The sequence below is a fragment of the Morus notabilis genome, unplaced genomic scaffold (assembly GCF_000414095.1).
Source record: "Morus notabilis unplaced genomic scaffold, ASM41409v2 Scaffold418, whole genome shotgun sequence".
Taxonomy (NCBI): domain Eukaryota; kingdom Viridiplantae; phylum Streptophyta; class Magnoliopsida; order Rosales; family Moraceae; genus Morus; species Morus notabilis.
The window spans coordinates 89,061-116,848 of record NW_010358034.1 but is presented as its reverse complement, the minus strand read 5'-3'; the positions used below and the strand labels follow the sequence as shown (position 1 = coordinate 116,848).

At 38.2% G+C, this 27,788-nt stretch overlaps 3 protein-coding genes across 4 annotated transcripts in view; 1 reads left to right on the top strand and 2 right to left on the bottom strand.

The window, feature by feature from the left end:
• Positions 1 to 3,318: 3,318 nt before the first annotated feature.
• On the top strand, positions 3,319 to 6,948 carry LOC21388276 (putative ubiquitin-conjugating enzyme E2 38). 2 transcript variants are annotated; one of them, XM_024177339.1, is made up of 6 exons: positions 3,319 to 3,458; positions 4,150 to 4,716; positions 4,938 to 5,001; positions 5,238 to 5,377; positions 5,467 to 5,775; positions 6,583 to 6,948. In XM_024177339.1, exons 1-6 carry the CDS (start codon positions 3,390 to 3,392, stop codon positions 6,832 to 6,834), a joined length of 1,401 nt encoding a protein of 466 aa, XP_024033107.1. In that variant the 5' UTR covers positions 3,319 to 3,389; the 3' UTR covers positions 6,835 to 6,948. The 2 variants fall into 2 exon arrangements, with proteins under 2 accessions (XP_024033107.1, XP_024033108.1); XM_024177340.1 differs by lacking the exon at positions 6,583 to 6,948 and having other exon boundaries at positions 5,467 to 5,781.
• A 2,044-nt stretch (positions 6,949 to 8,992) lies between these two features.
• LOC21388275 lies at positions 8,993 to 10,290 on the bottom strand. Its single transcript, XM_010091246.2, has 2 exons — positions 10,075 to 10,290; positions 8,993 to 9,475 (listed from the first exon to the last, which is right to left on the bottom strand). The coding sequence occupies exons 1-2, from the start codon at positions 10,244 to 10,246 to the stop codon at positions 9,189 to 9,191; spliced, it is 459 nt and encodes a 152-aa protein (XP_010089548.1). The 5' UTR covers positions 10,247 to 10,290; the 3' UTR covers positions 8,993 to 9,188.
• An 804-nt stretch (positions 10,291 to 11,094) lies between these two features.
• The window catches only part of LOC21388273 (two pore calcium channel protein 1B), a 30,627-nt gene continuing 13,933 nt past the window's right edge, over positions 11,095 to 27,788 (bottom strand). Inside the window, exons 15-24 of the mRNA XM_024177333.1 lie at positions 14,722 to 14,829; positions 14,208 to 14,268; positions 13,693 to 13,861; positions 13,545 to 13,609; positions 13,171 to 13,261; positions 12,580 to 12,666; positions 12,231 to 12,308; positions 12,028 to 12,065; positions 11,812 to 11,922; positions 11,095 to 11,496 (exon numbers count right to left, since the gene is read on the bottom strand). Coding sequence (XP_024033101.1) covers positions 11,835 to 11,922; positions 12,028 to 12,065; positions 12,231 to 12,308; positions 12,580 to 12,666; positions 13,171 to 13,261; positions 13,545 to 13,609; positions 13,693 to 13,861; positions 14,208 to 14,268; positions 14,722 to 14,829 — 785 coding nt within the window. The 3' untranslated portion in view covers positions 11,095 to 11,496; positions 11,812 to 11,834. The remainder of the gene's footprint in view (positions 11,497 to 11,811; positions 11,923 to 12,027; positions 12,066 to 12,230; positions 12,309 to 12,579; positions 12,667 to 13,170; positions 13,262 to 13,544; positions 13,610 to 13,692; positions 13,862 to 14,207; positions 14,269 to 14,721; positions 14,830 to 27,788) is intronic.

Here is a 27,788-nt window from a genome sequence, read left to right as displayed (position 1 = left end):
TTTCCCTATCTGTATTTGGCGCCACACAAGGATAAATTCCTCTATAGGTGGCCGGCCATAATGGATAAAATAGAAGAGGAGATTTTGTTCTAAATTTAAATAGGAGATAATTAACAAGCTTTATCTTGGAGATAAAAATTGGATTCCTTCTAGGAGTTTGACTTCTACTCTATAAATAAGATAATAATAGAAAATTATGAGACCCAATTTTTGCTCCAATTTTAAGAGTGTGGCCGAATTTCTCTAAAGAGTGAGAGAAAAAATTTTTCTCCAAAAATATCACATTGTGCATGCGTTGATGTTTATGAAAATTTGAGTGTTTATTTCAACCCGTTTTGTCTTAGGTGTGCCCACACACACGTCTTTGTGGATTCTAAGAATTGATGTGGAAGACATTGATTTTCTAAACACAAGGCTTTGGAGCAAGGATTGTTCATGGTCAAAAAACTCAAGTTATCATCCTAATCGACTGCTATGTATAGTTCCTAATTGAGTTCTTATTAAATAAATTAATGTGATTAATTTATTTGTATATAAATTAATATAATCTATAGAGTATCTCAAAAATTTTATAAAAAATTTTGTTATACACGATCCGCTACCCTCACACTTCCGCATCCGAATTTGATTCGGAAACCAACACATAAATAATTGGGAATTCCCTTTCACTATCCAAAATTTAGTTCATCTATTTTTATCTTTCTGTACCTTTTCTTTTCTTTTCGTATTCTCTATTTTTTGAACTCCTAATCCAACCCAACATATTTTAATCTTATATGATCCAATCTAATTAAAAACCAGTTTTTATAAATTCCATCTAATTCAATCCAATTACTAGAGTATCATCAAACCCAATCTAATCTGATTAAGTCGATTTATATTAGATTGGACCAATTTGTTTTTGGTTTGACCTTTTTGCACATTTTTTTTTTCTTGTTGCACCTATTTGTTAGATTTTTTTTTACATACTTTAAATACTACAGTTGAAAAGAAAAAACAAAAATTAACTTCTATAATTCTAAATCAGCATATAAACTCTAAATTACAAACTTCAATATTAATTGAACATTCAACAAACAATTTAGAGAAATACATATATACATCTATAATTTTTTGCACTATTCAAAAACTGGTTCATCTATTATATCCTTATGTGCTTTTTTTTTTTTTCCTCTTCTATATCTTTTGGACTCTTTTGAGTCTTTTCCCTTTCCGCCGAGCCATAATCCATATATATGGTGCCTTATGCTTCTTTCTTTTTTCTTTTTAATTATTTATTTATTTAATGTCTTTCCATTCACTCCTTTCTTTTTTTTTTCCCCCTTTTTTTCCTAAGAAAGGTATCGTTTTCTTCATGTCCATTTATTCACTTTTGTAGCCTTTTCTTTTCTAAAGATCTCACTTTCTTTAAATGTGTTTCTCTAAAATACATTTTTCTTCTAATTCATTCTTACTAAAATTATTTTTCCAAGTAAGACTTATTTTATATATTTACTTTACAATCCCCTAAAATATTTTTGTGGCAAATATATCCTTTATAAAAGCTTATCTTCAGTTACTTATTTAAATTATATATATATGTGTGTACATGTTCTGATTAAAACTACATTTTTATAATCTACTCTTTTTTCAAATTTAAAATCTAATATTTTCATATTCATCTCACTAAAATAATTTTCTTCTCTAATATGTCTTATTGAAATTATTTTGTCTTAAATTTACTATTACCTATCTTTTTCCTATGCAATACTCTATTTTTTTCTTCCAAATGTGGCCTTTATAATTGTTTTTAATTGGAACTATTAAATATACATAAGGGGGAGTTCCTTTTGGTTAATTGTTGAAAAATTTTCTCGACTCATTTTGTCATTTTCTCTATATGTCTGTGTGTATGTGTGTGTTGATTAATATTCGACCACAAATACATGTTTTGATTAAAAAACTGCATTTTATAATCTACTTTTTTTTTTTTTCAAATTTAAGATATAATATTTTCATATGCGTTCCACTAGAATAATTTTCTTCTCCAATATGTCTTAGTAAAATTAATTTTTTTAAATGTACTTTTACTTATTTTTTATTGCAATACTCTAATATATTTATTTTTTCAAATGTGGCCTTTATATTGTTTTTAGTTGCATCTATTACATACACATAAGCTGGAGTTCCTTTTGGTTTATTGTTGAAAATTTCCTCTAATTTATTTTGCCATTTTCTGCCTTCGTGTTCTGTAGATTTCTTATAAAAGAAAAAAACTTTAACATCCATATATTCAAAATAATTTAAAAATTGAATCCACACGTGTCCACGACAAGAATGCATATGAATCGTTCTGGGCACTTTTCTTGATCGCCAAGGTATCAAAACAAGAAGACGAAAATTGCACAAACATTTCAAAGATTTATTTTTTCTTTTTGGTAACACCGACGACAAACTTTGTTAAATTTGCGTGTCGTTTGTATTGTAATTGTGTGTATAATCGTTTCTGCGTTTTAAATAACAAATCTGCGGTAAATAAGGATACGCATGACTTGAAATTTTAGGTTTTTAGGATTTTTAATATTCCAAGATTTTATTTTGGTCCAAAAATCAGAGTATTGTTAGATTTTTGGTGAGAGTAAATCAAGTAAGGGACTTTCTTGTGTTTCATTTATTTAGAAAATCAGCGTTTCTTATTTATTAGCAGTTAAATTTATATTAAATTGAGTTAAAAATTAAATTAAATTAAAAAAATAATATAAATTTAATAATTAATAAATAAAAAACACTAATATTTTTTTTAAAAAAGAAACACTAAAAAAATTCCCATCAAGTAAAAAGAAAGGTTAAAAAAAATCAAGTAAATAGATATTATAATCCCGTTCGGTTCGTTAATTTGAGTTTTTAATTTGAATTGAGATGTGATGTTGTGTAAGAGCTTTTTATTATAGTAAAAAAGTTAGATGTGATTGTTTTTAAGAACTTTTTACTGTAGTAAAACTCGAATTCTAAACTCAAATCAGTGAAAAGAACATGACCAATAAATATTCTTTCTTTTAAAAAATGAGATATTAATACCTTAAATTACGAGTAAATCAACGACTTTTTTTACGAGTTAGCCTCGTTCACTTCACTAATTCGAGTTTAGAATTTGAGTTGAGATGTGATTTTATATGAGAACTTTTTACTATAATAAAAAAATTAGATGTGATTGTTTGTGAGAGCTTTTTACTGTAGAAAAACTCGAATTCTAAACTCGAATCAGCGGAGTGAACGGGCAAAGTCTCTTTTTCTGGGTGACGTCTTTCTCGCTTCCTCGCTTCCTCGCTGCATTAATCACTCTACTCTCTCTCTCTCTCTAACGTCTTTGGTCTGCGCTCTCTTTCTCTCTCTAGAAAATTGTGATCGCCATGGACAAGGATTGCGATTCTGGGGAGCCCACTCTATCTTCGGCCTCTAAGAAGCTGAAGCACACTAAGGTGTTTGCCCTTTTTCTTTGAGATTTCTTTTCATTTGTGTGTTCGGAAAATCAAATACTTTTTATATGGGTTTCTTTCGGTCTTTCGTGTTCTTCTTTTAGTAATTTCTTAGTTTTGATCTGAGTCGCGGGTTTGATTCACAATGTTTGGTGTTTTCATGGGTTTTTGCGGAGTTTTTTGGTGACGCAATTTAATTGGTGTATAGTTATTTGTTTTGCATGTAGATTGAATTCATATTTTTGTCAAGTATAATCACGATTTCACGTAAAGCTTCTGTTTTCTTTGCGAGAATAGATAAATATCGCCTCCATTTTTTATGAGACTTACTCTTTTTTTTTTTTTTCTTCATGAAATTGTGCCCACAAATACTATGGCTTTACTGTAAAGATTGTTCCTTTTTTTTTTTTTTGGTAAAATACTGTTAAAATTGTATTGATTTATCATACTTTAATGTCTGCATTTTCTTTGATCATTACTGTCACTTTATTTTTCAGTTCTAACATTTTTGCATTTATTTGCTGGCACACAGCATCTCTTTATGCTAGCAATTGTAATAACAAGTTCACAACTCATAAATTTTATGCTAGATAAATTCTCTTTTTTCCCCTTTTTCGAGTCCTTTATAGTAGTAAGTTTGTTTTTCTGAATACAGGGTTTTTTGTTTTTTTTTCTTTAAATTTTCTGATTACAGGTTGCTTCAGTCAGTTCCAGTAATTCTTCTAGCCTGGCAGGATCCACTCATGGTGCTGATACCCTCAAGAGTACTAGTATCTCTAATTCGACGGAATCAATGAATATGGATGGTTCTAGTTCTGATTTGTCATACCATGATGATGGGGATCATGAAGATGGTGACAACTCTGCTAGCGATTCCGATTATTATCCTGATTATGATGATGAAGATATTTATGAGGACTATAAGGAATTTTCGTACATCGATGAATATTCACTATTGCAATCTAATTTTGACAATGTGAATGTGCCTGCTGGGGTGGAAGCGTCAATTCCCTTGTTCAGTGGTTCATTAGGTAAAAGCATTCAGGAAGCAAAGACTTTAACTATTTCAGATGATCCTGAAACTGAAAAGAAGGAAACTGTCACGAGCAGTTCAACAGTTCATGCCGAGTCAAGTTCTAATGTTAAGGTAGAAGGCAAAAACAATGATTATACCGTGGAGATATCTCAATTCAAGAAATTTGATGTGGTGGATGATTTCACAGACCATCATTATGCCCAAAGTGGATTTTGGGACACGAAGGTAAAATTATTTACTTTAATGTGTCTCTTTTTTTTTTGGATGATTTGATCTAGCTGTATACATGTATATACCTGTCTTTACCTACTACACCACACACTCGTGAGCTTTTGGATATACATGTGGCTTGGACCAAGAGGAGATTAGTACTTAGGTGCAAAAGCTGGTTTATGTTTGTGTTTGGATATTGCTGCGTATATTGATATAATTCTGCTCTTTAACAGCCACCCAAGGACTGGGCAAAGAAAGTTCAGGAGGAGTGGAAAATCCTGGAGAATAACTTACCGGGTGAGTTCTAGTACCTTGCCATAGTGCACTCTTTGTTCCTGGATGTGTTACACACTGTGTGATCCATATGAGTACGAGTGACTTGTATGTTTTCTACTAGAACTACAGATAGGTGAATGGTCGGTAGAAGGGAAAACTGAAAAATTTAATTATGTTTTTAGATGACTAAAATCGGTTTAAATTTAACATGTTATGCCAATTTTGTTCTCTCTCTCTCATCAATTTTCTTTCTACAGATACTATTTTTGTTAGAGTTTGTGAAGCAAGGATGGAGCTTCTAAGGGCGGTTATTGTAGGACCTGCAGGCACTCCATACCATGATGGTCTTTTTGTCTTTGATTGTCTCTTTCCTACTAACTATCCCAAGTCACCTCCAGTAAGTACTAAGTAGTAAGATATTTACTTTAACTACACACACACACGATGTATGTATATGTAACTGAAGCTGGAAATTTCTTCTGTCAGTCTGTGTACTATTATTCTGGGGGTCTTCGACTAAACCCAAATCTGTATAACTGTGGCAAAGTTTGTCTCAGTCTTTTGGGAACCTGGAGCGGTAAAAAGAATGAGAATTGGGTCCCGGGGAAGTCAACCATGCTGCAAGTTTTGGTCTCCATACAAGCACTCATTCTAAATTCACGACCTTTCTTCAATGAGCCTGGGTTTGAAAGATATACTGGAGTGGAAGGGGAGAGAAGATCTAATAAGTACAATGAGGATGTCTTTATTCTATCTTTGAAGACGATGATCTATACATTAAGGAGGCCTCCTAAGGTATGATAGACATCTTTTTTTTTTTTTTTTTGTGCTTCTTCTTCTCTTTCTCTTTTAAGAATATGGTTTTGCATGTATCAACATTCTTGTATGTTTCTCTGGCATGATGTTTAAACACATTGTTATCAACGAGGTTAGTATCCTTACTGGAATTGGAATGATTTATATGGCACTACACATGCTGAAATTGTGGGTTTTTGAGGACTGAATCAGGGATTTAAGAAACACGGCCGCATGAGCTTTCATGTGTGCTTAGATGAAAATTGTGTTGGATCTACGAGTTGGCCTGCTTAAAAAACCAATTTATAATCCTTATATAAGAGAGATAAACGTCTTCCAACTTAAATGTTGCGACCAGTGGGTTTGGGAATTGATTTTCGTGCAGCTTGCTACGAGTTCGATTAATATACAACATAATTTTGTAGTTCTAACTCACTCCTTGCAGAGTTGAATCAGGAAAGCTTAAGTATCTTATTAAAAAAAAGAAAAAAACAACTTGTAAACATTTTTGTTATAAAAAAAGACAAAACTGAAAGGCAAAAAAAAAAAAAAAAACTTGTAAACCTTTTTTATTAAAAAAAAAGATAAAACTGAAAGGCAATGTACTATATTTTGATAATCACTTGGAATATATATCTAGAAATTGTTTGCTTGTTACAACAAGGTCGCTACTTTTCCAAGGATTATCCATCAGTGTTTTGATTTGGCACTTTCTATCATTAAAACAGGATTTAATGGTCTTTCTATGCCCCCCTTTGAATGTTTATACATACGATCAAACCCGTTGAATTTTTTTTTTTTTTGCAGCATTTTGAGGATTTGGTTGCTCAATATTTTCGCTGTCGAGCAAATGATATTCTGGTCGCATGTAAGGCTTATATGGAGGGCGCTTTGGTTGGATCCAATATCAAAGATAGAGTGAACAACCAAGTTGATCAAAATAGTGGCTCGAAGGAATTCAAGTCTGCCGTAGCTGGTATGATGAATTTGCTCCTTACAAGTTTCTCGCGAAACGGGACGCCAGGGTGTGAGGTGCATCGACTTCTAGCTGAAAATTAATTTAACGAAGTGGCACCAACACAAGGCAGTAATAATTGTAGATTCGTAGGCTTGGAAGAAGCAATTTTTTGTAATCTTTTATATATATATATATATATATATATTCTGTAGTCACTGGGGTAAGAGTAAATATTGTAGGATGACCTGATGATGAAGAGTTTCTAATCAGTTTATATATGCCTGATTTCTGCAACATTTAACTGAAAGGAATGACTAGCTTTTCCTTACTCTGCTGGTTTTCAACTGGTTTTCAAGTAATTTTACGGTCTCTGTACAAATTGACGTACGACCCTAACTAAGAGTGATTTCTCAAACCTGATAACGATCTTTATTATATGCCATTCTCACTAAGAGTGATTTCTCAAATTTGATAACGATCTTTATTATATGTCATTCTCGATGGATTAAACAGATTTTGTATATGACAAAGAAAAAGTTTTTGTTTTGTGATTCCACGACTGTTTTTAATTATTCTAATTAAAAAATTTAAAATACCCACATTTTCTAATTTGGAGAAAGTTGCTTGTGATAAATCAAAAAAAAAAAAAAAAAAAAAAACTTGTTCGTAGACTAGAATCATCGTTGTAAATTTCTTTAACGTTGTTTTCTTGCACAGGAGTATTGGGAAGATTGAGAGTTGGCAAAATTCATGGCCAATTGGCCATTGAGTGGCTAATAATCCAAGGAATACGTGGAAAGCAATAGGATTATGATATATGCAATAATTCGTAAAATGCCTCATGTTGATTGTTTATTATATGCTATTCCCTTTATGATAAAGCGTTTTCTATCATTTCGCATAATGCCCGTCTCCTCGTATTGACTAGTCGCATAATTTTTAACACATTTTTAGAACCTTTTCCGACTTGATTGTAATATATATATATATATATATATATATATAATATTCTCTACTCTCAAGTGGGAGGATTCCAAAACCACTTTTGGGAGTTGAGGCCTAAGAAAGCTTTGAAAAGGTTTGGTCTTTTTGAGGGGAGAGGTAGCATTAGTGGACCAGATACGAAAGGGCAAAGGGGCAATAAAGACCAAAGAGTGCAAGAAAAAAAAAGTACACGATTTTTCCCATTTCATCATCATTGGTAATTAATCATATACTATATGCATAGTGATAGAACAAAAATTTCATATGAGAAAAAACTATGACGAATTAGATATAAGCTATGGGAGAATTTGAATGTGTGCGTGTGTGTGTGTTACCAATTGTGATGTGCAGCAGTTTTTCGAGCTAGTGTGTTTAGTTGAAAGGAGTTAAGGAGAAAAGGATGGAGGGTGATAAACTAATCCATTATTTGGTTGGAGGTAGTAGACGAGGAAAGGGTGTGATAGAGGGAGAAGTCTGGCACACCAAATTTAATCCTTTTCCTGATGAAAATTCTAAAAATCTATTAAAATCAAACCAAAAAAAAAAAAAAAAACTATTTACCCTACAAAACTTTTGTAAGGAATAATAAAATAGACTAATAATTAAACAAATAACTATCACTTATTATTTTCTCCCATTCATAATCAAATAACATGTATAATTATTATTATTTTCTCCACTCTTCGTATTCCACACCCACCCTTCTTAATCTATCAATTCATCCATTCAACTCCTCTACCCCAAAAACCAAAAAATAAAAAACAAATAAAAAACATCACAAGAAAACATGGCATACTAACAAAAAGAAGAAGGCCAATTATCCCCTTTATAGAGCTCGAAAAGTAGAGGCTAGTAGGTTTTGAAATTTGTGATTAAAGAACAAAATTAACACGTGAGATTCCCCCTTTTGTTTTCTTAAGGATCTAGATTCCTAGCACATCTAGATTTCTCTAAAATGTGGATAGCATATAGCAACAACTATCTATTATCAATCAACACGCGATTATATTAAAATGACATCAAGAATATATTTCTTCCTATATTGCAGAATTTTGTTTTTGTAATACATCTCTAAACCATAAATAATGTAGCATTTTATTAAAATGGCGTTTCCTTCTATTTTTATTTTTCTGACAACTGGTTGAATTCTAACTATATCTACCCTTTCACTCGATGTTAAAAGAAAAGGACAAATCCCATTAGGAATCATTCGTTACTCATTCCACTAGTCTAGCAAGTTGGAGAACAAATTCATCAATTATGAAACCATGGAAGTACAGCTACAACCACGCATAAATGTTGTCATTACAACTTGCATGCATAACTATTACCGTTGAAGTACATTTATGGACATATAGATGAAAACGAAAGGACCAAAAGAAACAGAAAATAATTATGGTACAACTCGCACACAATAATACATGCACTAATTAATACATAGTTTTCCGTTAGCGGATAACGTCGCCACAATCTAGTAGCTAAGTGGCTCAAACTTGTCAAACCACTTTAGGAATCCAAGGGCGGCGTCCCTCGCCTTCTCCGGCGGGGGCGTGGCCGGGTTCAGCACCTCGTACTCCGCCTTCCACTCTGCGATACACGTGCTGTTTTCTTTTCCTTGGAGAGGAGTGAATGTGAAGGTGACCCTGTACGGATCGTACATACGGCGTAGGTCACCTCCAACCACGCGATAAGTCACTGACGTTCCACTCTCCACCCTCTCTATTTTCTCTGTTGACTCTTTCACGTAGTTGTTTACCTCTACACATGCAAATTCATGATAAAAATCTTCAAAGAAAAACAAAATACACTCCAACGTCTTTCTACGTACGCACCCGATCAAAAGGAAATCCTAGAGTTCTATATACATGATCTTTACGTATCTTGTGTCACATATATACAAAGTTATTTCACGATATATAACAAGATTTACTAGCAAGGAGTGGAGTGCCAATCTACTTGGATTTTTTTATGTAAATGTATTTTTCTTCTTTGGAAAATTTTATTCACTCATTGAGAGATAAAAAAATGTTATGTACGACATGGGGGTTCTAACTGCCGAGATAACTGAAATTTCCTTTTGCTCTCTCTCTCTCTCTCTCTCTCTCTCTATTTTTCTTCTTTGAAAAATTTTATTCACTCATTGAGAGATAAAAAAGATGTTATGTACGACATGAGGGTTCTCTCTGCCGAGATAACTGAAATTTCCTTTTGCTCTCTGCCGAGATAACTGAAATTTCCTCTCTCTCGTTCAATCAGGTAAATAGACTATGTAGACATATTTATGCCCATTTATAAAAAAAGGGTCTGCAGACTTTGCAGAAATCAATGGACGATAAGAAGAAGACGAAGAAGAATACCGGGACCAAGCTTTAAGAGCCTGAGACTTCCAGGGCTGCCATCTCCTTGGATATATTCGGCATGGGCAAGCATCTCAGGTTTGATTTTGCTCATGATTTGATCGTTTCTGTACATTTCCCATGCTTTCTCTGCTGGCAAATTAAGCACCACTTCTCCTTTCAAGCTTCTCATATATATCTCTCTCTCTCTCTCCTTCTATCTCTATCTCTATCTCTCTCTTGTCTCTTCTTGTTTGTATTTTGTGACGAGGGTGACGCATTAAATAAGGACATGGGAACCTATCTTCATAAAGGGACTAGTTTGATTAAAGGAAAACAGAAGAAAGTCCACTTTATATTTCATTCTATCTCACACACGTAGATAAGGGGCCTAGAGGATTCGTGCCTATAAATTCTTTCATATGCAACAAAAGAAGAAGGGTAATTCAACGGAAGTCGACTATCATTTTCAAAAGCCGATGCTAATCTTCTCATATCTTCATATATTTATGTAAATTTGCTCATAGATTCAATGTTATATTGTAAATAATATGTGAGGATTCCTTTCATTTGCTAATGGAAACTAAAGACTCGACCCCTCCTTCCATCATAGACCATATAAAATCGACTTGAGATCTCACCCACTAACCAAGTTTACGCCCATTTTATCCAAGCGACACTTGAAAATCTAACGTTCTAGTATCCAGAGAGATTCAAGTTGTGCCATTTTATCCAGAGAGATTCAAGTCGTGCCTTTTACACGTAAACAAATGAAAAAAAGAAGAAATATGGTTTCATGAAATGGAGTAGAAAAATGCTTAAGATAGCAGCTAAACATCATCACTAATAGAAGATGGATCCCATCTTGCAAGATCTACTCTCAGTAGCACTGATGCCCTAAAGCATTATTTGACGGAGTATAGTATGTCATCGGATAGAATAATTCCTGGAACCAAAAACCACTAAAGAAGACAAGGCTAGGCCAAATATCACAAAAGAAAACAACGCAGTTTCTATATATCATTTCATTTCGTCTTCTTCCCTCTTCTTTTGTTGACAGAAAAGTTGACTCCAATAAAATTTCATAGATTTTTTAAAAAAAAAATAAAGGCGGGAAAGGAATCTGATCTACTGAGAGTGCATTACATTGTCTATTCTATCAAACTATAAACAGTACAGGTTTGTTAGAGAATTCGCTGGTACAACAGATAGAAAAGATACAGATAATAACAGGCCACGAGTCGTTAAAAACACACATATTAACATGGTCGGCCAAAAGTACAAGACTACTTTGGCGTACTCATTCAACCTTTTAAACCGTGCTTACTTTGAGGGGAGTCTCACTTTCTCAATAATTTCACAATCTGAAGACCATCTTGAGATCCTAAGCAAGGAGCTGATAGCTTTCCAATTTCGTTCACTCTCTCTAGATAACAAAACAGCCTGTGAAACACCGACTTGGGAACAACAATCAAACAAAAGGGCAAAATGGATTCTGCAGAAAAGCCAGAAAAGAATGGACCACTATATTGAGATGATCTCGGCTACAGCGACACTCATAGAGAATGCTTTGATAAATAGAGTAAAGACCATCGAATAAAACACGAAATGTTTTAGGCACAAGTCAAGAGTAAGCCTTCAACTGTTGTCCATCATAATGCATTCATGTATAAATATTGCTGCTAGTGTCAAATTCTTTGAAGAAGTTATAGCTTTGACCACTAAAGCAAGAATTAGAAAGATAATACTGGCAATTACCAGAATGGAAAATGAAGCTGAGCTTATGCATTGGAGCTCTGTGTTTGATTTAGCTCCGCACTCAGCATGTGGTGGAGAAGCGCATCAACTCTTTGACTCCTAGTCTTTGAGCTGCAGAAAACTAAATTAGTGAGTCTAGACTATTTGTAAGGCTTCACCTCTTGAATAAATAAGAGCAAAAGATTTTAGAAGTGATAACTTTATGCCAATACGTACCCAACAGATCGGCGTCGGTCTCTGCCTGCTACTGATTTCTATTTAAGGAGGAGGATAAAAATATAATTAAAAACTGGTGACAAGTTCATTATCTAATAAACACATGGGAAACGGAAAAGAATTTGAATACAACAGTATCTTTTCAGATATCGGCATAGCAATGCAACATTTGTTATTAGCTCAAACAAGGAACAACTCCAAACCTTGTCCCGTTCATCACCTCTTTCTGATGATTCAAGATCCAGTTCAGCAAAGAAAGCCTCCAAGACAAATGCTATAACCTAAATTGTACGGGAAAAGAAAGTTATTGGTTAATTTTTCCATAGGCTTTTAGAAGGCAAAGCAAGAGGGATGCATTAAAAAAAAAAGAAAAAAAAAGAAAAAGAAAAGAAAAGCAAACTGCTTGTGCTAATCACAAGGGCTACGCATCAAGCCTTATTTTCAAGTTAAGAATTCCCAACACTGGCAATAGAAAACCACTTCCGATAATTACACTTGAACTCAACATACAAAACACTGATGAAAATAATGGAGCAGCAGAATGTAGCTTACTAAATTCAATAGCAGCAACACAGTTAGTAGATAAAAACTGATGAAGTACACAAGTGTCCAAGAAGTGCCCGTCAAATCCTCGTAACTCTGAAATGACAAACCAAAACAGTGACATTTAAAAAATTATCTATTATTTCACAGAAAAAAATTGAGGAAAAACATGGGCAACAATTTAGTAAATATTGTTGTAGTCTGAAATCAGTTGCAAGTACAATAGTTGTTCAAAGAAGGCAATACTAGCTAAACTCACAATTGAACACAAAGAAAGATATAAATAAATGTATAAGGATAGGTGATGTGTGTGTGTGTGTGTCACAAATTGGTCAGAATTCTTCGAATTTTTCATTCATGGTGTCCCAATGCGGGTTGGGCTGTATGGGGCAGGTCCCAGACAACTTATATGTTTGCATTGCACTCCAAGGAACCTCACGACGACTAAAACAGGCAATATTAGAACGTTGCTACTAATTTAGTTAAAATATAGACCAAAAAAGAGAGACAAAAGTGTCTTCCTTACTAGCAAACGAATAAACATGACTGTACTCAATAAACACTGACCAGAATTTAGTAACTTGTGACATGAGAATTTACCTGCATCCACACTTGCCAATTTCCCATGACCAGCAAATTGAAGAGTGTCACCATACCATTTGGGTAATCATTGAAGTTGAGGAGTAAATAACTGATTTTGTCAAGAAAATCCAATTAATTTAATATTAAAACTGTAATGAAACCTGTAGAGGAGCATTAACAAACTAAATGAGATCTAGAGTGAAAAAATTCCAAACCATATATAGGTATGTGACTGATATGGGCACTGGCCCATAAGCCCATTATCTTTAAATTTGATACTCACTATCGTATTATTTTTGTATCTTTTGTCTTTCTGGTTGGAAAGGACAGCTATAATATTGACGCAAAAAGATGATATTACGCAGTTAGTTTTTCCGGTGGACAAAGGATACACATCGTCAGCAAGACCTGTTGCTTCCAACTTGGGATTCCCAGCATTAACCATTCCTCCAAAGATCTTCCAAAAGAGAGTAATAAAATTAGATGATGCTGTAACTGTAGCACCAAGAGCCAATAGGTCAAGAGAGCAGTAGATTTTACCTGCACACCAAGAGAGCAATACATACACAGGACGCAGAATAGTATCCCTAGATATGGCATCAAACTCGGTATGAGAGTTAAGAATGTTGCTATGAAGGCTCTGTAACGCTGGACATACATCAGCAGCCTTATCAATCGCAACATTCTTGCAAGAAGAAGGTATCGAATCCTGTTAAGGAAGAAAAAGAAATGAGAGCAGACGAAAAGAAGAGGAAAAACAAAATTAGTTCAAAATATATAACCTAAATGTAGGTGCTTGGAAGCTGATTACACTAAAATATGAGGCTAACTTCTAAAAGGTTCTAGACATGACAAGTACCACAGATTAGTCATGAAAAAAGTTTACCCTCGAGGATTCTTCCCCATGACAAAGAAACGAGAAGAAAACCATGCAGAAAAATTACTATTGACGGTGGTGCATAATTAGGAAAACTCATTGAGGAAAATGACGACCAATATGCTTTGGAAAGGTAAAGAAACTCAACCGCAGGAACAAGAGTACAACTGTTTCGTACCATTCTCCATTTGAAAGAATAGACCCTTGAGGGGATGCAAAAGTTACAGTTTCTCCAATAACTGCAAATGAAATAATTCTGTTAATACAGTATAACTAAAATGCAAGCAAATGTATCTCTGCAAGAAATGAAAGGGGGAAAGAAAGGGTAAAAAGAGAAAAAAACTAATGCATGCACAGATGCAACAGTAAGCTAAAAAGAACATAACCTTTAATATGAAGTCCAAATGGGGAACGAAAATGCTATAACGTAAAGAAAATGATACCAAACGTGTACGTTCAAGTCTGTTCAGGTTAGTTTGAGATACTTTATCCACAAAAGAATTGGGGTACTTTAAAGTCATAAAATGGGAAGTGTCGGGAAAGAATTTTCAGTATTTTTCCACTGCATGTAAAATTGCTTCCTTTGTTTTCTGATTTCTTTTGTTTGTTTCTGATTATTAATTGTTTCCTCTTACCTTTTTTTTTTCTCCTCATCATTCACAATTCGGATCATCTGTGCTGTAGTTACTTACCTATAATCCATGCGATAAGAAAATCAAATTGATTCTGGCCATCCCTCCAATAGTTCTCAAATCCATATGCATATATTTTCAGAGCCATCTCCAGTACATATATCCATCCTGCATAACAGAAAGCAAATGACCAGGGAGAGTACAAATATTGTAAAATTAACTAAACAAAGAAAAAGAAAGGAGGTTAGGAGATGAAACGGTTTGTCTTAATATTTTACAGTTAAGGTTTTAGTTTAGACATTTCTAATAGTACTTTCTGTTTCCCATAAATACATCGTAAGAAGCCTGGGATGAAAGAGAATTTTAATCAAAAGCCAAGAACCAATTTCTCGTCCTTTATTTTTGATAAGCTCACAGACTAATAACAAATTGCAAGCACACGTCTACACAGGAATATGAGTAAATTCACTAGATCAATGGAATTAATTGGCAGAATAGAGGGAAAGAATAACAGGATATGGGGGTTTTCGAGTGACCCCGTGCACTCCCTCACTAACTTCAGCTTTACCCTTTTCTGGTGCCCTTCTCACGTGCCCTCCCTCCCTATTTATTCGATCACATTTCCCTAGTTACAGACTCCAATGCAGCTAACTAACTAACAGACCTTTCCCTCTCTCAACCCAGCTCACCCTCTCGTGCCAACTCAGCCCCCTCCTAACTGTCCTGAGAAGTGTTCCCCTGTGCTGCAGCTTCCATCTCTTTTCCTGTCCCCGCATGATCCTTCTCACGGAGTCTCTTCCATACATAAGTGAATCGTAGGGGAGGCTTATCATTACCCCCGCCCTAAAGACGCACCTTGTCCTCAAGGTGGAAGTGAGGGTACTGTTGGTCTATTGCCTGATAGGACTCCCATGTGTCCTCATGGGGAGGTAAATTAGCCCAACGTATCAGGAACTCTGGGTCCGAGTGTCCCCGATGTACCCGCTGGCGCACTCCAAGTAGGGTAGCTGGTTCTGCCCGTAGCTCCAAGTCCTTTGTGAGATGTGGTGGCAAGGTGGAGACATGCTGCCCTTGCCCAACAACATGGCGTAGTTGAGAGACATGAAACACCGGGTGGATAGCAGCCTCCGCTGGAAGGTTGAGGCGGTATGCAACCGGCCCCACACAGCCAATGATCTCAAAGGGGCCATAAAAACGGGGACTTAACTTCTCATTGCGTCTGCGCGCCAAACTCACCTCACAATAGGGGCGAAGCTTGAGGTACACTGAGTCCCCCACGGTGAACTGGACATCCTGGCGCTTGTTATCGGCCACAGACTTCATTTTCTGCTGGGCGCAAAGAAGGTGGAACTTGAGAAGGTCCAGCATTGCATCGCGGTCCATGAGGTGCTGCTCCACGGAATCCACCAGAGGAGCCCGTGCCATAACGCAACAGTGGAGGGGGAACGCGGTCGTATACTGTCTGAAAGGGAGTGGTGCGGGTGGCTGTATGAAACGAGGTGCTGTACCAGTACTCCGACCAAGCTAACCATTTGTGCCACTGGCTGGGCTTGTCCGAAGTGAAACAATGCAAGTATGTTTCCACGCACCTATTGACCACCTCGGTTTGGCCGTCGGATTGCAGGTGGTAGGCCGTGCTCCGTGATAAAGTAGTACCCATTTGCTTGTGGAGCTCGGTCCAAAAATGACTTAAGAAAATGCGATCGCGATCCGACACAATAGTACGGGGCACCCCATGGAGGCGCACTACTTCCCGAATGAAGATTCTGGCCACGATCTCTGCGGAAAAAGGATGTTTCAGCGCAAGGAAATGTCCATACTTGCTAAGTCGATCCACGACGACCAAGATGGTGTCGTATCCCTTTGAGCGCGGTAAGCCCTCAATAAAGTCCATCGAAAGGTCCTCCCACACCCGGTCTCGGATAGGTAAGGGTTGTAGGAGACCACTGGGGGCCAGTGTAGAAGTCGTACAACGCTGACACACTGCACACGCAACTACGTAAGCATTGACGTCCTTTTTCACACCAGTCTAGTACCATTCCGCTGCAATTCGCCGGTATGTCTTCAATACGCCTGAGTGTCCTCTCCCAAGACACCATCGTGGTAGGAATGCAACAGTGTTTTACTAAATGAAGACTCCCGAGGTACCACCATTCTGCCGTGGTAAAATAACCTGCCTTGAGCAATGGAAAAACCCGGATGTGCTGTAACATCCTGCTGTAATTCAGACCATACCTTAGCTAAGTTTTCATCGAGCAATACCTGTTGGTGCAGTTCACTGGTGTCGACAATTGGGGCCACCGACCAGGCACCCAGGTCCGGGGTGCTAACAAGGCGGGAGAGAGCATCCGCAGCCCTAGTGTCTGATCCCAGTTTATACTGGATCTCGAAGTCGTAACCCATCAACTTGGTTAACCACTTCTGGTGTTCTGGAGACACTAGGCGTTGCTCTAGCAGGTACTTGAGGCTACGCTGGTCGGTGCGGATCACGAAATGACGTCCCGAGAGATGTGGCCACCATTTTTGAATGGCTAGGACTATGGCCATCAATTCTCGCTCATAAACTGATTTGCTGCGTGCTAGTGCGAAAAGAGCCTTAAAATATTGCAATGGACCGTTGCTCTTGCATTAACACTGCCCCAACCCCATGACCTGAAGAATCTGTTTCCAACGCGAAGGGTTTGTTGAAATCAGGCAAGGCTAGGATGGGTACTACTGGCATGGCGTGCTTTAGTGCGGCAAACGCACTTCTGGCCTCCTCATCCCAGTGAAAATTATCCTCCACCTTGGCCGGGTTTGCTGACACCCTTTCCCCAGACACAATATGCCCAAGGTACTCGATTGAGTTCTGCCCGAAGCTACACTTTTTCCCATTGGCGAACAAACGGTGCTGATGTAAAACGGCCAATACCCGATCCTGAAGGTATTTTAGGAGAGAATTGAGCAATTTTATTTCTCTTCTAATTCTTACATAAACCGGCCTCCTTATATAGATGAGCCAGAGAATAACAAAATAAGGAAAGTAAAACAAATAAGTAAACAAATCAAAATAAGCGGAAACTGCCTAATATTCTAATCCCTTGACTTTAGCTATCATTCCTCTATATTTGGACAGAATTAGGACAGCTATACATTCCTAATTTACCGACACCTCCCCTCAAGTTGGTGCATAGATGTTTATCATGCCCAACTTGCTTACAAAGAACTCAAAATTTTGTCTAAGTAGACTTTTGGTGAAGACATCGGCAATTTGCTGAGTTGTAGGCAGGAAAGGTATGGAGATAACTCCATTTTCCAGTTTCTCCTTAATAAAGTGTCTATCAATCTCCACGAGCTTCAGTCGATCATGTTGTACTGGATTATTCGCAATACTAATTGCAGCCTTATTATCACAAAATAGCTTCATTGGTAGCTCCACTGGTTGGGTCAGTTCTTCTAGGATTCTCTTCAGCCAAAGAATCTCACAAATTCCTAGGGCCATCCCCCTATATTCGGCTTCAGCACTCCTCCTAGCCACAACAATTTGCTTCTTACTCCTCCATGTCACTAAGTTTCCCCATAGAAAAGTACAATAACCTGAGGTAGATCTCCAGTCCGTCACAGATCCTGCCCAGTTTGCATCAGTGTAGACTTTAATCTTTCGTTGATCACTTTTCTTAAACAATAATCCTTTTCCTGGAGTCCCCTTCAAGTATCTTAGAATCCTATAGACTGCTTCCAAGTGTTCTTCATAGGGATAATGCATGAATTTACTCACCGTACTGACTGCAAAAGAAATATTTGGTCGAGTATGAGACAGATAGAATAACTTTCATACCAAACGTTGGTCTCGACAGGTGTCTATGGGAACTCCTTTAACTTCTCCAAGCTTCGAGTTAAACTCCATAGGAGTATTTGATGGTTTACACCCACTCATTCCTGTTTCTTCCAATAGGTCTAGGATATACTTCCGTTGGGAAACCACTATACCTTTCTTAGACCTAGCAATTTCCAGTCCAAGGAAGTATCTAAGAGGTCCTAGATCTTTCGTCTCAAATTCGGTGGCAAGGCTCTTCTTTAGTTTACAGATTTCCTCGAGGTCATCACCAATGAGAATAATGTCATCTACATAAACAATTAAAACTGCAATTCTACCTTTAGCAGAGACCTTCACGAACACGGTATGATCAGCTTACCCCTGTAAGAACCCTTGAGTTTTTACAAACCTCGTAAATCTATCGAACCATGCCTTTGGGGACTGTTTGAGTCCAAATAGTGACTTCCTCAACCTGCAACATTTCTTCCCAAAGCTCTCAACAAAACCCAGGGGAGCTTCCATGTAGACTTCCTGCTCTAGATCTCCATTTAGGAAAGCATTCTTGATATCCAGTTGATGTAGAGACCAGTCCAGGTTAACTGCACTTAAAGCAACACTCTCACAGTATTTAGTTTGGCAACTGGTGAAAAAGTTTCAGAATAGTCGATGCTATAAGTCTGTGTAAACCCCTTGGTGACCAATCGTGCCTTGTATCTTTCAAGCGACCCATCAGAATTGTACTTCACAATAAACACCCACTTACATCCAACTAGTGTCTTTCCTTCTGGAAGGTCCACTTTCTCCCATGTCCTATTTTTCTCAAGAGCTCTCATCTCCTCAAGGACCGCCTCCTTCCATTCAGGAACACCTAGAGCCTCCTTTATATTCTTAGGAACAACAACACAAGACACTTTGGAAGTAAAAGCACGGAATGATGGAGACAGACTCTGATAGGACAGATAATTATACAACGGGTATTTGGTACACGTTCTAGTTCCCTTCCTAATAGCAATAGGCAAATCTAGATTTTCATCAGACTCTGATATGATAGCTGGTTCAGAAGACTCAGACTCAAAAGGACTTGACTCAGACTGAGAATTATCTGACTGACCTTCAATCTCAGGATTTGCCCTTGGGTTAGTTTCTTGATTATGCTGCAAGTTGTTGGTCTTTTTCTGTCGTTCCGGATACTTCCTGGAATAGACCATCCCTTTATAATGGTTACCACCTTGCCTCGCACACATCTCAATCCCTTCCTAAGTCTGATTTTCTGAAGGCACAAAAGAACAATCCCTGTTTCCACTATTTGAGACATCACACGTTTTTTAGATAGAATCATGAAGTGTATCTTTACCATTCTCAGGTTCATTGTTATGAGCATTAGCATTAGATAAAAAATCATCTAATAACCAACCAAATGTGGAATCCGAATCTTCCCTAGATGCCCTCCCCTGAAGATGAGGCATGTTGAAAAATGGTTTATCTTCAAAGAAGGTTACATCCATAAAAATGAAAAATTTTTGGGATATGGGATCAAAACACTTGTATCCTTTCTGAGTTGAAGGGTAACCAACAAAGGCACATTTTTTTGCTCTAGGATCAAGTTTTCCCCTATTATTATCATGGGCATAGACGAATGCTGTGCACCCAAACACTCTAAGTGGGAGATCATAGGATAGCCGATAGGAAGGAAAGCACATCTTAAAGTAATTTAAAGGGGTTTCAAACTTTAAAACTTTTGAAGGCATCCGATTGATCAAATATGTAGCAATAAGTATTTAGGAACCTTTGTGGAAAACATTAAAGACCGTGCAACCTCTAAAAGATGTTTATTTTTTCTCTCTGCTACCCCATTTTGTTGAAGAGTATTATTGCATGAACTTTGGTGGACAGTACCTTTCTCAACAAAAAAACCTCCTAAGATCTGGTCGAAATACTCTTTACCATTGTCACTTTTGAAAATCTTAATTTGGGTTTGAAATTGGGTTTGAATCATTTTGTAAAAAGATTTGAACACATTTTCAGCATCGGATTTTTCATTAAGAAGAAATACCCATGTAACCCGAGTATGATCATCAATGAAGGTTATGAACCACCTTTTTCTAGTTTTCGTTTTAATTCTTGAAGGCCCCCACACATCACTATGAATCATAGTGAATGGTTCTGTAGCCTTATAAGGTTGTGCTGGAAAGGATACTCGGCGATGTTTGGCAATTTCACAAATTTCACACTGAAAAAAAGATGGATTTTTATTCATAAAAAGTTTAGGAAACATATGTCTCATATAATAGAAACTTGGATATCCTAATCTAAAATGCCATAACAGAATTTCATTCTCTCTAAGAACTGAAATAGAATTGAGACAAGTCTTCTGGGATTGCCTGTTCAAGTCATATCCATCTTCGAAGAAATAGAGACCTCCAACTTGCCCAGCATTTCCAATCATCTTCCCCGTAGTCAAATCCTGAAATTTACATCCAGATGAAGAAAAATTAGCAAGACAGTTTTGATCCATTGTTAGTTTATTGACTGACAATAGGTTAGAAGATAACTTGGGAACATGAAGAACATTGTGGAGTGTGAAACAGGGAGAAATCACAATTGATCCTTTCCCGGCTACGGCAGAGAAAGAACCATCTGCGATTTTTACTTTTTGATTTCCTGCACACGGACTATAGGATGAGAACATTTTAGAGAAACCAGTCATATAATCTGTTGCACCAGAGTCAATTATCCACAAATAATTTGAATTGACACTAAAACAAGACGCGACTAGAAGACTACCTTTTTGAACTAGAGAACAAGAAGGATTGGAATTAGGGACACTTTGGGATTGAAAAAGTTTATAGATTTGCTCTAACTATTCCTTTGTGAATGGTTGCGTTCCAGAGGTAGTTTCAAGCCCTGATTCGGCTGTATTGGCATGGAAACCACGCTCATCTCTTGGTGGTTTCTTCTTCCATTTGTTTGGCTTTCCATGAATTTTCCAACACGTCTCTCGAGTGTGCCATGGTCGCTTACAGTGATCACACCAAGGTCTTGTTTTGCCATTCTTCTTGTCTCCATCAGCCTTAACTTCTCGGGACAGGCTTGCTGATTTTTCTTCCTCTGGTTCGGGTTTCCCAATCATCACCTTCCGCCTCATCTCTTCTCTCCTAACTTCAGAGAAAACTGCACGGATAGAGTGCAGTGGTTTTCTTCCCAATATTCGGCCTCTAACTTTGTCAAGTTCTTGATTCAAACCTGCCAAGAAAACATAAACACGATCGTTTTCTTCCCTTTTTTTGTGTCGGATACTGTCATTAGGACACTCCCAATCATCTTCATAGCAAAGATCCAATTCTTGCCACAAGGATACAAGTTCATTATAAAACATAGTAACATTCCGGTCCCCTTGTTTGGCTTTCCACAACTTTGTTTTCAGTTCAAAAATTTGAGAAGAATTTTTTATGTCGGAATACATCTCACGAACTGCATCCCACACATCTTTGGCTGTCGGCAGAAACATGTGTGGTTTTCTAATGGCTGGCTCCATTGAATTGATTAACCACGTAGTGACTAGAGAGTTTTCTAACCTCCATGATGCCATCTTCGGATCTCCTGTAGCCGGCATGGTTGTTTCTCTAGTCAAATGGCCAAGCTTCCCTTTGCCATCAATCGCCAATTTCACGGATTGAGCCCATTCCAGATAGTTTTGACCATTCAGCCTATGGTTTGTTAGTTGGAAAGGTATATTCGAAGCCATAAAATTTTCACCACTGCTAGTTGTTCCTTTGTTGCTGGCTGTACCTCCTCCATTGGTCACCGAAACTGTGTTATGTGAATGTGCATCTTCAGCCGCATCACCACTTGAACCAGTCATCGCCCGCTTGTAATTCATCTAGGGCAGAATAATTTTTAGAGCCGTGTCTCTGAAACTATGAAGGTATTTTAGGAGAGAATTGAGCACTTTTATTTCTCTTCTAATTCTTACATAAACCGGCCTCCTTATATAGATGAGCCAGAGAATAGCAAAATAAGGAAAGTAAAACAAATAAGTAAACAAATCAAAATAAACGGAAATTGCCTAATATTCTAATCCCTTAACTTTAGCTATCAATCCTCATCATTCCTCTATATTTGGATAGAATTAGGACAGCTATGCATTCCTAATTTACCGACACATGTTCCCTCATAGTGCGGTTGTAGATTAGGATGTCATAAAAAAAAACCAAGACGAACTTACAAAGAAAAGCTCGTAGCACTTCATTGATGAGTGACTGAAAGGTTGCCGGGGCATTCGTGAGGTCAAATGGAATGACAAGGAACTCGTAGTGCCCCTCATGTGTGCGAAAAGTCGTCTTGGGTACATCTTCCGACCTCACACGAATCTGATGGTATCCCGACTTGAGATCAATTTTAGAGAAGATGGTAGCCCCATGGAGCTAATCGAGTAATTCATCTATTACCGGTAGCGAAAAATGATCCGGCACCGTCTCCTTGTTTAGTGCACGGTAATCCACACAGAACCTCCAACTTCCATCTTTCTTCTTCACCAAAAGGACCGGACTGGAGTATGGGCTCATACTGGGATGGATAATACCTGCTGCTAGGATCTCCCCCACTAAATGTTCAATCTCGTCCTTTTGTATTTGTGGATAGCAGTATGGCCTCGGAGAAGTCCCTGCCTTCAACACTATCGAGTGATCCTTTGTCCGTTCTGGTGGCAATTTCGATGGAGATTCAAACACTGCTGAGTGCCGTTGTAACACGGCTTGCAGCTCCTCTGGTGCCTCCACAGTCTCTTTCTCTAGGCTTATCCCCAGGTTATTCAATTCCACCCACATACCTTGTCCCTCTTGCTTAAGAGTGCGCATTAAGGCCTTAAGGGTGATTGGGGATTTGTTTAACCCGGTGATTAGTGCAATAAAATGCACTTAAATTGTTTATAATTGCTAAATAAATTAAGTTTTAATTAAATATTTTTGTGGAATTAATATTTTGTAGAAGTATTTGATTTTAATTTAATTTAATTTGTTTTGGGAAATAAGATATTTGGGCCAAAACTAAAAGAAAAAGAAAACAAAGCTCATCTGCAGCCGTCCGCTGAGCCGAGCCGAGCCGGGCGAATCCGCGTGCGCCACGTGTCGTTTTCTGGCACGCTCAGCCGCGTAGGACCCAGCTATCCCCGCACACGCGCGCTTGGTGCGCACGCCGTTCCCCCTGCGCGAGTCTATTCCACGCGCGCGTCAACTTTTTCCACCGCGTGGGCTCCAGCTGTGCAGCAACTTCCCTGTCCGCGAATTTGCTTGCGCCACATGTCCCTATGGGACCCAGATGTTGGCCACTTCTTCCTCTTTGCGAATAACAGCGTGCCATGTATTCCTCGTGGGACCCAGCTTTCAGCCATTTCTTCCTTCCGCCTCTCAGCTTGTGCCACGTGTCCAGTGCACAGTAACGTTTCTTTCTCAGCTTGCACCACGTGTACTAGCTGTTGTGCTCTTCATTTCCTTCGGTTCCAAACGTTTTGATGGTTTTTCTTCCCACGTTAATCAGCTTTTACTCTCCCAATTAAACATTGTAAATTCCAATTTATTTGGAATGCATTCCATTTTTTCTCTTTTACCGTGCCCAAAAAGCTCTATAAATAGGGACTTTGTGAAGTGTATTAGGTTGTTGATTTTGAGCTTAAGTTTAGACACTTTTTCTCTTATTTTCTTGCTCTTATTCTCATATTTTCTCTTTAGAATTTTGTGGGAATTATGTGCAAGTTAGGCCAGGGTTCTTTGGTGAGGTTAGAGAGAAACCTATATGTGAAGTGATCTTGAGTGGATTTTGATTCTTCATTCGTTCTCCAAAGTTTATATATTTGAGTGATTAATTTTCTTCTATCTTTTTCTAATTTCTTATACTGATATATTTTGTTGTCAACTTTTATATAAATTTAGTAATGCTCTTTTTATGTAATTGTTGCTCAATATAATTATATCGATAATATTATTTTATGAGTAGTCTTTTACTGCAATATTGCCAACGGTACATTGTCGCTTTAAGATTTCTTGTAAGAATAAGTTTTATTAGGTTTCAGCGTAAGAATTTTAGGGGTTGTTTGGTTGGGGGATTCGTACCCCGATTCGAATCATGATTCATGGTTCGCTACAGTGTTTTTTCTCACAAAAAATACACGTAAATCGAAAATGATTTTAATCTTATGATTCTAATCCATGAACCAAACGTCTCCTTACTCACTCGAATACATTTTAATTCACATGTTCTTCAAATATTTATTTTTCAATTGTTAGTTTGAGATGTGAAACTTTCAATTGGGTAATCTCAAAAATCAAAATCCATTTGGGTGAACCAAGCATATAGAGGAATCTCGACGCCTTACCAGTTTTAATTATATAATTTTCTCATACATTTTTCTTACGTTTAAATTTCTCAACAAAAATTTCATTCTCTTTTATTTTTATTTTATTATTTATCTCCTAACGCTTTTTATTTACTAATCGTTTCTTGTTTAATTTGTCACCTCATCGTGGGATCGACTGTCCTAATTGTGCTACAATTGACCGCTTATTTTGTACACGTTTGGGCGAAACCACCCGGGATCCCCTTTCAATGTCACTTGTCGATCCCCTAGACTGAATTTCATTAGTAAAGTCTTCCAATTCACCGTCATCATCCCTAAAGTTTCCAGCCACTGAACCCCTAAAATGAGATCTGCGCTACCCAACTCCAAGGGAAGAAAATCTTCCACAATTTCTACCTCTTGCAGCGAAACCGCCACCCCGTGGCAAACTCCTTCCCCTTTTATCGATAACCCCGTTCCCATAACCACCCCATATCCTTCAATCCGATCTATAGGTAAATCCAATCGTCTCACTACGTCAAACGAAATAAAATTGTGAGTCGCCCCACTATCGATCAAAATTATTACCTCATTCCCACGAACCACTCCTCAGAGCTTCATAGTCTTCGGGGCGGTGAGTCCAACCACCAAATTGATGGAGAGCTCCACCACTTCACCTTCTTCAAGTGCCTCATCCTTTCCTTCCTGCGTCTCCTCCTGATCTTCTTCATCTCGCACGATGAACACCTGCAACTCCCGGTTAGGGCAACGGTTCCCGAAAACATACTTTCCATCACAGCGATAACAAAGGCCTTTTTCCCTCTTCGCTTGAAGTTCGGCGTCGGTCAAACGCTGGAACGGTGCCGCTCCGGTCCTGCTGCTCGATGGCCAGTCTGTGGCGGGGGTCATCTTTCCCCATGGCGCCATTCCCCCTCGCGGTCCCAACCCAGCTTGAACTAAACCTCCTTTTGGTCCAAACTCAGGGATTCCATAACTTACTTTGTTTCCCGGGTTGGGCTGTAAGTTGTGGGCCTTTGGGCCACGTACCAGTAGGTTACACTCCTCTACCCGGCGAATTCCATAATTCGGCCCAATCCCTTGGGCTTCAGCATCCGAATTTCAGCCCTGATTTCAGGCTTTAATCCGTTCACAAACGTACTCTCTAGGACCTGCTCGGAAACTTCCGTTAATGGTGCAACCAACGTTTCGAAGAGCTTGCGATACTCCCGGATCGACGTTTCCTGGCGCAGAGATAAGAATTTCTCGCATAAACTTCCTTCCTGTGTTGGTCGAAACCTCTCAAGCACCAACACTTTCAGATCCGCCCAGTCCCGTATCACCCACCGGCTATCCTCCCACTGGAACCAAGCCAAAGCTTCTCCATCCAAGCTTACCACCGCCACATCCAACTTCTCACTCTCCGTCATCTTGTTCATGGCGAAATACCTCTCAGCTCGGAAAATCTAACCATCGGGGTTTTCTCCATCGAAAGTGGGCATTTCTACCCGTCGTGTTCGGAATTCTGCGAGGTTTCCCCCAGCCGCCGCTGGTTGCATCTCGGTCATCCTCCTCTCTGTCGGAGTAGCTCCCGGTCAGATTCAGCTCTCTGGCGCATCAGTTCGTCCAGTTTTTCCAACATCAGCGCCATTCCTTGCTCAAGCCTGGGAATCTTCTTCAAATCTTCTCTCACCGTTTCCAACTCTTTCTGAAAATCCTCTTTCGTTCCCTCCGTCCTCCCTTTCTCGCGGTTGTCAGTCCTCTTCGTCATTCCCAGAAAGGTGCTCTGATACCAAATGATAAGCTCACAGACTAATAACAAATTGCAAGCACACGTCTACACAGGAATATGAGTAAATTCACTGAATCAATGGAATTAATTGGCAGAAAATAGGGAAAGAATAACAGGATAAGGGGGTTTTCGAGTGACCCCGTGCACTCCCTCACTAACTTCAGCTTTACACTTTTCTGGTGCCCTTCTCACGTGCCCTCCCTCCCTATTTATTTGATCACATTTCCCTAGTTACAGACTCCAATGCAGCTAACTAACTAACAGACCTTTCCCTCTCTCAACCCAGCTCACCCTCTCCTGCCAACTCAGCCCCCTCCTAACTGTCCTGAGAAGTGTTCCCCTGTGCTGCAGCTTCCATCTCTTTTCCTCTCCCCACATGATCCTTCTCACGGAGTCTCTTCCGTACATAAGTGAATCGTAGGGGAGGCTTATCAATTTTTCACCATGAAACATTTAAATAGCTAGAGAACCATTGGTTTGGCGAATAGTTAAATGTAACCACATTTCCTGAGTCTTAGTCCGGCTTGAGGAGGAGTATTGAATTATGTACATTAATTAATTAATTAATTAGGAGATATTGTTTACATTAGGAGATATCGCATATCTCTCCTAGTTTAGGGGGCAGTTCCTAGTTCTTAGGAAAGATTCTAGGAATATCTTGAGGATAGCTTCTCTATCCTATTAGGGTTAGTTTCCCGGATTCACTAAGCCACGGGAACTAGGTCCTTTTGTATCCTATTTATACTCCGGTTTTGCACCAATTAAATCAAGAAATGATTTATATTTTTCTCCTCAGAAACTTACATGGTATCAGAGCATGGTTTAGGACTTATCTCTGTCCGCCATGGCCAAGAATCCAGAAAACCTTCCTTCAACCCAAACCGTATCCTCTGCCTCTAATAATGCTGATTTCAACCCTAATGCTTCCATTCAAATTACTACCGTAGATTGAATGGGAAGGAATTTCTTAGAATGGGCCCAATCGGTAAAACTAGCCATAGATGGCCGAGGAAAACTAGGGTTTCTTACAGGGGAGGAACCAAAACCTAAGGATTCTGACTCTTCATTCCGAAAGTGGAGGTCTGAAAACTCACTCATCACTACATGGCTTCTCAATTCCATGGAGGAATCAATCCGGAAGCCATACCTGTTCATGTCAGCCCAAGAAGTATGGGAGGCCGTGCGTGAAACCTACTCGGACCTGGAAAATT